General features: G+C 32.9%; 1 protein-coding gene across 2 annotated transcripts in view; it reads left to right on the forward strand.

Annotated features, from left to right (window-relative positions):
• The window catches only part of LOC131609102 (U4/U6 small nuclear ribonucleoprotein Prp31 homolog), a 34,766-nt gene extending 29,737 nt beyond the window's left edge, over positions 1 to 5,029 (forward strand). For both annotated transcript variants that reach the window (XM_058880752.1, XM_058880751.1), the window contains exons 3-8: positions 65 to 202; positions 384 to 1,276; positions 1,392 to 1,462; positions 2,476 to 2,578; positions 2,717 to 2,792; positions 4,765 to 5,029. In XM_058880752.1, coding sequence (XP_058736735.1) covers positions 65 to 202; positions 384 to 1,276; positions 1,392 to 1,462; positions 2,476 to 2,578; positions 2,717 to 2,792; positions 4,765 to 4,872 — 1,389 coding nt within the window. In that variant the 3' untranslated portion in view covers positions 4,873 to 5,029. The remainder of the gene's footprint in view (positions 1 to 64; positions 203 to 383; positions 1,277 to 1,391; positions 1,463 to 2,475; positions 2,579 to 2,716; positions 2,793 to 4,764) is intronic.
• Positions 5,030 to 11,013: the final 5,984 nt, after the last annotated feature.

Consider the following 11,013-nt stretch of genomic DNA (forward strand, 5'->3'; position numbering starts at 1 on the left):
TTTTGAAGCAATTTCTTGCCGACCTATGATTAACTTGATGAACAATGTTGTGTGTTTATCTCAGGCGGATGATGATGTGGACGCGGCTGACATGGATGAAGATGTTGATGGTGACCTAGCTGATTTGGAAAACCTTAACTATGAGGACTTGGATAGTGTTTCCAAGTTGCAGAAAACTCAGAGATACATTGATATTATACAGGTTTGTTACTATTCTTTTGGTTTTTAATGGTTTTATATTAGGGTTTGTTAGTATTTATTTATACAGGTTTGTTACAATTCTTTTGGTTTTTAATGGTTTTATATTAGGGTTTGTTAGTATTTATTTAGATGTGTGTTGAATTTGGGGAGTAACTGAGTGTTAATGTTATTCTTTATGGCAGAAAGTGGAAGAAGCTCTTAACAAGGGTTCGGATGTCTCGATTCAGGGAGTAGATTTAGAAGACGATCCTGAATATCAATTGATTGTGGAATGCAATGCGTTGTCAGTTGAAATTGAGAATGAAATTGTCATTATTCACAATTTTATTCGCGACAAGTATCGTTTGAAATTTCCAGAGCTTGAGTCACTAGTACATCACCCAATTGATTATGCGCGTGTTGTTAAGAAGATAGGGAATGAAATGGATCTGACTCTTGTTGATTTAGAAGGGCTTTTACCTTCGGCCATTATTATGGTTGTTTCGGTTACAGCGTCGACGACAACTGGCAAGCCACTTCCTGAAGAAGTCCTTAGTAAGACAATTGAGGCTTGTGATCGAGCTCTTGCTCTTGATTCAGCGAAGAAGAAAGTTCTTGATTTTGTAGAAAGTAGAATGGGTTACATTGCCCCTAATGTTTCTACGATAGTTGGGAGTGCTGTCGCAGCTAAACTCATGGGAACTGCTGGTGGTCTATCTGCTCTTGCAAAGATGCCTGCTTGTAATGTTCAGCTTCTTGGAGCCAAGAAAAAAAATCTTGCTGGATTCTCTACTGCAACTTCGCAATTTCATGTAGGTTACATTGAGCAAACAGAAATATTTCAGACTACTCCTCCTCCTTTACGGATGCGTGCATGCCGACTCTTGGCTGCAAAGTCTACACTTGCGGCACGAGTAGACTCAGTACGTGGGGACCCATCTGGGAAAACTGGAAGAACCCTCAAGGATGAGATCCATAAAAAAATTGAGAAGTGGCAAGAGCCCCCTCCTGCCAAGCAACCGAAACCACTTCCAGTGCCTGATTCTGAACCTAAAAAGAAGAGAGGTGGTCGAAGGCTTAGGAAAATGAAGGAAAGGTTAGCAGAAATTTTTTGTAGTACTTGTTTATCTCAGGGTGCAGGGTTGAGAGTACATTACTTTTTTTAAACTTTTTTTCCCTTCTAAGTCATGATTTGTTGATTCTTATGTCAGGTATGCAATAACAGACATGAGGAAGTTAGCCAATAGGATGCAATTTGGAATTCCTGAAGAGAGCTCTCTAGGTGATTTTGCCAGACTTCACTTGTCCTGATCTGTTTAACATTTGGAGTGCAATGCTTTGCATTTTTATTTTTTTTAATTAAGGAATTAAGGAATAGGTAGAAGGGGAGAAAAGCAGAATATCAGGAATACTACTTTGAATAATTGTGATATTATGATAGCAAACTCTCTGTTAGCCATGACTATGCTGGATTGTGCAAGTGTAATTTTGATCTTATTCCCATTAATTAGTACTCCTATTATACTTATTATATTAATAATTGACATAGAAAGTACACTGTTTGCATGAAACTTAACATGGCTTAAAGGACTTCTTATAATTCTATTCAAAACTCTGGAACCGGATGAGTAAAAATATCAGGCAACTTTTTGTTGACTTGTTTTAGCTTTATATTGGACTTAGAAAGTACACTGTTTGCATGAAACTTAACATGGCTTAAAGGACTTCTTATAATTCTATTCAAAACTCTCGAACCGGATGAGTAAAAATTTCAGGCAACTTTTTGTTGACTTGTTTTAGCTTTATATTGGACTTAAGTCATCCTTACAAACTGTCTTGTAAGGTGAGGGGTGTCATTCTTTATTAACTCATTTCATACCTTATCTTTATTCTATGCGGGACTTGGATTTTTTCTAATATAACCTAAAAACAAACAACAAATTATAAAAAATAAAATATAAATTAGAAAAATGTCCTGCAACATGTTCAAACAACAATTTTAGGATTGGAAGTACAAAGGCTGTAAAAGGATAAAATTATTACCAGCCTTAGACACAATATTTTGCTACCTCAAATTCAATTCCAATAATCCGGATCACACTAGTGTGACCAAGATTAAAACAAACCTTCCTTCTAAGGTGATAAAACTCCTAATACCTAACCTTTTGATAAAGGCATAGTGTGAAATCCTTTGGAAGTGAACTTCATCCCTTTTTTTTTAATTCTTTTATTATGCTTATATGCAACAATGTTATTTTCTCCTTATTTTTTATATTTTTATGATGCGTGTTATAGGGGATGGTCTGGGTGAGGGTTATGGAATGCTTGGTCAAGCTGGTAGTGGCAAGCTTCGAGTGTCAGCAGGTCAAAGCAAACTTGCTGCAAAAGTCGCTAAAAAGTTAGTATTTTCTTTCTGATTTTCGTTCTACATATCTTAGTCCCGGTTAATTAATTTGTGTTGCAATATTCTTAATCGTCATTCCTGTCTCAGTAATTATCTAAGTAAACAAAATGACTTACTTTTTTCATTTGTCAGATTTAAGGAAAAGAATTATGGTAGCAGTGGTGCTACATCTGGTTTAACCTCAAGTCTTGCATTTACACCAGTACAGGTTAGCTTCATTCTTTACTGTTTCTGTAGATTTTCTCTTGCTCTGTTGCTCCATAACTAGTGTTGGGGATTGTTTTTTCGTGTAAAAATGGTTATGGGAAACTGTTAATAGAGTATTGTGAAGCATGAGAAGCAAATTTAGGGACAAATCACATCATAAGTTTTCCAGGCCCTCAAATAAATCAATGGCATGTTAATGATCATCAAAAGGATGTCTACCAACACATGATTTTTCTTTATCTAGGAACACGTTGGGCATGTGATGCCCTATTTGAGGTGTTTTAGAATTCCATGTTGCCCATTAAGCCACTTCCATACTAGGTTATGTTGCCCATTAAGCCACTTCCATACTAGGTTATGTTGCCCATTAAGCCACTTCCATAGTAGGTTATGTCCTTTCAGAAGCTATTCTGTGAGGATTCGTCATTCTTTTTGGACTTGAGAATAGAGATATGATTGCTAAACTTTCAAATTAACTCAGTGTCGTATGAGTTTAGAATTTCTGCATCAAAACCAAACTAGCTTCCATACAAAAATCACTTTTTTCTAAACTCGAGTAGACTTGCTTAGAACTCAAGTTTAAGGTTGATTGAACAATTCTACAAACATAATGAGGTTTAGTAATGTAAATGAATATAAGACTCTAGTGCACAAACAATTATTCTCGTAAATGCAGCACTCTACTCCATTGATGCATGATGCATCTAAAATCACAAGTTGTGTTGATTCCCAATCTCATAGCTACTATCAACCAGAAAGCATGAGCAAAAACCCTTTGTTACAATTTTACAGTGATTTCAAGTCAATTAGGGAGTGAACCCAACTCTGATGAGCTGAATCCTGCTCCTACTCCGAGTGGAACCCAACTACTCCACCATCCTTCATTTTTGGCAATTTTGAATCTTGTCATTGTCCATTTGTTTATTGATTTTGAACTTGTTATTCTCTTTTAGATGGAATAGAATTTTCTGTCATCCCCACTATACACCCCACTCGTGGCATCCCCACCATGCATCTTAGCTCCTTGTGACTGATTTCTCTCATTTAATGCCCTTCACTCTCACCAGCAACGACTTCTGTTTTCATCCTTTTCATTAGTCATGAGTATTTCACTGATTATCATTTCTTCCACCTTTGGGTCTGTCTTCTGACATTCTAAAGAGATTCCCACTGGCAAATTGCGACTTGTTAGATGCTGGACTGCAAAGTGCTTGTCTCATGAGAAACAGGGATACAAGTCTCTGCTTCTCAAACACCCTTCAGACAATTGTACCTTCAGATTTGCTCTCATACTCTAATTAATTGTATAGTATCACAATCTGCCAGTTGCTTCTTCTCCTTAATCATTTCCTTCAATTAGAAAGCCTGTTAATCTCGATCACCCTTCCCAAGCCTTATCTCCTTTATACTGTGGATTAACCCTGTCATTTCCTACATTCAACCACCTTGCTTTCAAGATTTAGGAGTAACTGCAACAACTGTACCTGATTCTCTTCTATTGCATTTACATTTGGCTTCCATGGACCAATTCACGGCGTCAATAATTTGACACTAGTTGATTGAAAACCATCCTGATACAGTTGAAAACTGGGGATTAAGGAGATAATTAAGAGCTAAATGTATAAACTTTTTTCGGGAAATATTGATTTTATTTTGTTTCAAAGCATTGGGGGTTTTAGATACCCAAGATATAAATAATTTTTTCCTTCCAATTATACCTCATGATATTGAGAGTAGATTAGATAAATGAGAATTTGTTAAGCATTCAATTAACGATTGGAGTAAATGCATCTTATTATAACACACATCAATTCAATTATTTCTTAATCCATGTGTGAATAGTGGGAGTATTAGTTGATGTATATATCAATAATATTTATTATTTACTAGCATGGATGGTGAATATATGAGTTTGAATTAAAAATGCTTTTAGCGCAGTAATTTAATTAGTTGTGTTTATTATCTATTTTCAGGGGATCGAGCTGACAAATCCACAGGCTCATGCGCACCAACTTGGTAGTGGAACTCAAAGCACCTACTTCTCTGAAACAGGAACATTTTCAAAGATCCAGAGGAGTTGAAACCATGCATGAATCGAATTCTTGTTTTGTTTCCTGAATTGGTGATGGTAAAGCACACCAGTTGAATTTGTATCATAATTCATAGCCATGTTTGATGTTAATTACGCTTGAATCTAGTTTCCTCTTCAGAGATCCGAGTGTTGAAGTTCCCTCTGTATATCACTTTTCCAATGCTTGCTTTGAAGTTTCTATTCATAGTTAGTTATAGAGAAGTGATAATCAATCTATACCATTTTCGTGAGATAGGTTAAGAACAAAAAAGAGAACTGACAATGTAGACTATAAGATTTATGTCAACTAAAGATCTAGTTTCTTTGGGCTATCTTACGGCTCAACGGCATTTTTTAAGTACAAACATTTCATCTTCTTCAATCCTAATTAATATAAAGAATATTTCAGTTCACTCTTTGATATTATTAGGCACCTTGCGTAATTACATTAACGCCTCTGCCCCTGTTTTCAGAGATATACAAGTTAAAATTTGGTTATTTTCGAAGCTATAACTATGTAAGTAGTTTAAAATGGTAAACGTTGGAAAAAATTTAAATTAATTTAGTCCAGGGAAATTTTCGTAGATATAGCTCCGAAATGTCTTAAAAATAGAATGTTCTGTATATGTATTTACAGAACTTTCTGTTATATTTTAAACCAACTATATTTCACTCCAAAATTGTAATTTTTTTGTGCAACAATATAATAACACATCTTAGGGTAATAGTAATCTCACCATGACGTAGATGGAAGGAGGACGTCTTAGGGTAATAGTAATCTCACCATGACGTAGATGGAAGGAGGACGTCTTAGGGTGGGTGAATTTTTATTAACCTAATTCATCTAAAATTTTCAGTCTAACTCATCAAATTCTTTTGTAACAAAAAAAATTCTAATTAATATATGACCTAAGTCTTCTTTCCATTATAATTTTTATTAGTCTATCTCCTATCATCCACCTCATCATCTTTGTTGATTATAACTGCTAGAAGTTATGTGTGTAAAAAAATCTTGAAATTAGACTTTTGTATGTTGATGTTGATTTCATCTAAATTTTTTATAGAAAAAAATCCTAATTAATATATGATCTGAGTTTTCTTTCAATTACAATATTTTAATCTATCTCCCATCACCCACCTCATCATCTCTGTTGATTAAGTTCTAGAAGTTATGAATACAAAAAAGAAATCTTGAAATTAGACTTTATATGTTGAATAAAATGAATCTGAAACCTGGAAGTCATGTTTCAAGATTTTCAGCTAATAATACCAAACGGTGTTTCTAAATTTGACATTTTTGTATCACACTCAATTATTTGAAAAATTGATTTCGTCCTCTGTCTAAAACAATTCTTTTTGAAACATTTAAAGTTAATAGTAATGTTGACTTAATGTTCTAGAAAAGTTTGTTTATGAGAATATATTTATGTATGATGTTCCATTGTCCATTGATTACATTTAAGTTATTTCCACATGAGTTGATGCCAAATTGACCGAAAAATAGTATACTCTTATTTGACATCTTTGCATCTTCCTGCCGAATTTTTTTGACATTTTTGCATCTTTTTAGTCTTTATTGGGAATAAAGTTATTGGCATAATTTAATCTAAATAACAATTTCTGTATATTGTGGTAAAATGAATTAAATATATTTTATTTAATGTGATTTTATGATTTGCATTATTTTCACCAAATACCAAACATTTTCCTACTTTTTGCAGATTTTAAATTCCTCACATCTGCCACACCCATTATCTTAATCATAAGCACATGTAACCTTCTAATTGTAGTTGGCACCACAACAACCAAACAATAAAAATAAAATACTTATTTTTCAAACACCGAAAGAAAATATAAAAAACTCAAAAATATTTTCTCTTCTAATTTAAAGTGAATAATAAAATATTACTATATATTATTGTGTAAACATATCTACATGATTAAAAAATGTATATTGTCAAAGTTGTCAATAGTATACTAGAAAAGGATTTATTAATTAAACAATTTTCCTTGAATGAATAATTGACAAAAGATCTCTTCTACACTTCTTAATTTAATGCGCATATAGACATCGCACAAATTATAAATTATATAGAGGCAGCTCGTGTTTCTTTCTACCATTTTTTTAATCATACATGAAAATGAAATTATTATAGCCATAGAAGTATTATTATATTATATAAATAATAAACTCCACAATAATGTTTATGAGATCAATGAAGTAACATAACGTGTATAATTTTCTCAAATAAAAAATAACATAGCTCATGGTTGCAAATAACGACTTTTAAATTAAATGGGTCCTAAGTAGTAAATTAGTATATCATGTTGTTTGGTGAGACGCCATTGAATTGGCTTGTAGTCTTATTAAGCTACTTTGACTAGTGATTTTTATTCATTCATACTAGTGATTCTACATTTATATATTTTTAATACTAATATTGGATACAACATAATTGAGCTGAAGTATTTTTTCTTTCTTTCAAACAAATGAAATAAATAAAGTCTAGAATGATTAGACTTATGGCCGTCCAATGGATTTAAATATTTTTTTTTGTTAAGTTTTGACTAGAGACCTTGCTCAAATGCTAGCTACACAAAGGAATTTATTATGTTTTAATTTAAAAATTAGATAAACGTTGTAAAGTAGTAGTAATATTAGAGTTCAACTATTATAAAGAAAAAAAAACTAAATTTTAGTCACTATTATAACTTTTACACAAATAAATATTTGTTTTACTATTATATCTTGAATATAATTCAAAAATATTTAATCTTGATAGTTTATTTATCAAATATCAATAAGCATATTATAGTAAATTTTATTTTGATTGTACATGAAATGAAGAAAATTAATTACATTTAATTAAATTTGTTAGTCTGTGTGAAAATAATTATTTTAGCTTATAATAACGACGGGAAGGATTTAATTAATGAGTTAAAATTTAATTAAGGTTTTAGAAAATTGTAGATATCCGAGAAATATTTCAAAATGAAAACAATGCATTGTGCGGTGCGCATTGATAGACTCTCGTTTTAAATATTTAAATTTATCTTTCACATGTCTCTCATTAATGAAAAACAACTTTGTAAAAACTTTTATAATTTTTTTATGGGTCATGCTAACATGTGCCCTTAGGGCACATGTTAAGAGCTAAATGTAGAAATTTTATCTAAAAAATTGTGCATTGTTTTCATAAAAAGTTTATAATTAATGTGTTTATTACGTTTTTCAATACAAATTTACTATATTTAGGTTTCTTAACATGTGCCCTTGGGGCACATGTTAGCTTTATCCTTTTTTTATTTTCATACAACAATTATTAATTTTCTTATTACGTGTGGAAAGTCTAAAACAACTTACACGAAGGTAGTATTATTTATGATCAATTGGTATATACCAATAATTTAAATTTAGAAAAAGTTGTAATTAACTGTAAAAAAAGAAATAGATTTTCCAAAATAAAATACGGGCTAAAAATTATACCAACCATAAATATGTCCCAAGGGGCAAGGAATCAATCATAAAAACGAAAAAGAAAAAAAACATCGCCAACATCACTACTTGTTCAAATACAAAATCTCATGATTGTTGTAGTCAGATGTCACGAACTCGAGTTTAATAGGTGGTGCAACTTTTACAAGATCAAGAGAGATCGCATTTAAGATTTCTATCAACTCAAGAAGGAGATAGAGTGTCTCATCCAAGAAGGCACTTGAAGAAGTATGTCAAGCAATGTTGCCTAAACATTAGTCACATCGAGCTTTCAAAGGCGAGATACTTATGGGAGTCCTATGTCCAAAAGGGGCAAGGAATTAAGCAAGGAATCAAGGACAAACCGGTGCGCCACACTTTTAATACCATAGTAGGAAGATTCATCATAGGAGGACATACCAATTCCGCTCGCAAGAGACATGCTCTCCAAGTTCTAACCGTTGAGGGCTCGTCCGCAAATCTCGACACTGGCGACAAGGAAGCTCCAAAATATGATATTAGCTTTTTGTGAGAGTGACGTTGCAGGAATCTACCTACATGACAATGATCCCATGGTCTTAATTGTATGGTGTGACGATGATGAGATTAAGAGAATGTTGATTGGTTAAGGAAGCTTTACAAATATCCTCTATTGGAACGCTCTTAAAAGACTTCGTCTGGATATGGACGACCTCAAAACCTTCCAAGGCTCATTGGTAGGATACTAGGATTCTCAAGCGAGTAAGTGTATGTAAAAGGTTATATTACCTCCCAAATATTCTCATTTAGAGCTAAGGATAATGCCAAGTTGATCAAGATAAGATATCTAGTTATAGATGTGGATCCATGTGCTTGTAAGTATAAAGCTGAAACTTTGATGATGACAACGATTATTAAAGTCGGTGGAAATAGCTTTCAACTTTTCGATAATGGTAATTTAACAAGAGAAACATGTAATACCTCATCAACAGAAACATACTCAAAATTAAAGTGCTTATATGATCAGGGCATATAGGTAAAGAATCTCAAAGCCTCAAATAAAGTGTGGAAGCTCGCTAGATTATGTCTATTTGTCTGACAGACCCGAGTTTTGTAAAAGTAAGGAAGCAACTCTTAAGTAGTAAGGCAATTGACACACACATACCTTAAAATATATTTTTCAAACGTTTTTATCTTGAAAATCAGTCTCTAAGCCAAGCCAAGTGATTAAGAATTTGTTCAATCCCTTTCCAAAGATTTTTTTAACTAACTAATCGATTGGTAACTTATGTTAATCGATTGGCACAAATTTTATGAGTCAGTCGATCGATTGGAGCATTAAGTCAATCAATTGGAGAAGGGCTAAATGATTAACCAAATGATTAGTACTCCACCTTAATGACTTGCAACGATTATATTTCAAATATTTCCTTTTTGGGCATGGTAATCGATTAAAAATGACTTGGCCAATAGATTGGAGCATTAATCAATAGGGTCATCAATTCTGCCCATGGATTATTTCCTTTTTTGGTTTTTCTAACTCCTATATAAAGGAGGCTCACCTCCTTTTCATTTCACGCTACTTTCCAAAGCTTTACATTTTCTTTGGAATTTATCTCTCTATTTTCTCTCTCTAGAAATTATTTTATTTCACTTAAAGTTGGCATAGTACTTTTGAGTGAAATTTTGCTTGTGAGAAATTTTTTGTAAGTGGTTGTGTTGTTTATTTAATTCTTGAGAGTGCGATTCTCTTGAGAAAATTAAGTTTGCTTATTAAAATGAACCACTCATAAAATCTCTGTTTTGGTTTGTTGAGCATTGTCGAAAAACGTTTTATTTTTGGTTATTGAGATAATCCTGAAAATATCTAAGAAGATCCATTAGCTTAACCTGTGGTAAAAGCTATCTTTGGTTGGAGATAAACCTGTAAAAATCTCAAGATCAAATTGTATAAAGGTTTATGGGCATAACCTTCAAAAGCTCAAAGTTTTTAGTCAAAGTAGTCATGAAATACTATAACGTTATAATTGGGGTTATTTATGCATGAAATACTCACTTCCAGATGGGATAGTTGGGGTTATCTAAGTAGTCAAGAAATCTATAGGAAGGGTTACACAGAAATCCTAAAGCTGAAGAGGATTGTGGCTGTGGTTTATGCCTAACAAGCGAGAGCACATTAAGTGAACATGATAGACGTGTAATTAGTCCCCGACAACGGCGCCCAAAGATTGATAGGTCTGTAAGTGCACAAAAATATTAGTTATAGTATAAAGTGTTATCGATTCCACAAAGACCAATGTCAAGCATCGTCTTCTACTATTACGTTGTTTATCTAAGGTGACCAGTAAGTGTTTTCGTTTGCTAGGAAAGTGAAATAAGTTGTTTTGAATTAATTATGTGACGGGAGGTCAGAATTTGGTTCTCAGCAAGCATTAGCTCCCGCAAAGCCGTCATTTATAATTAAAATGGGACAACATTTTCTTGTCAAAAAGAATTAATTTTTAAGGAACCGTTTGCTTTCGCGTAACCGATATCGAGTCGTAGCCTATAATCTAAGTGTTCGCTTTTGCGTGTCCAACATGTTATAGTACAAAACTCTTTTTCGAAATTAATCACTTTTAATTACTTAAAATGTTGCTTAAGGTAGAAAAATTAATTTAAGCGTACAAACGCCCTCTTTTGCGCGTCCGTTTATAC

The sequence above is a fragment of the Vicia villosa genome, linkage group LG6 (assembly GCF_029867415.1).
Source record: "Vicia villosa cultivar HV-30 ecotype Madison, WI linkage group LG6, Vvil1.0, whole genome shotgun sequence".
NCBI lineage: Eukaryota > Viridiplantae > Streptophyta > Magnoliopsida > Fabales > Fabaceae > Vicia > Vicia villosa.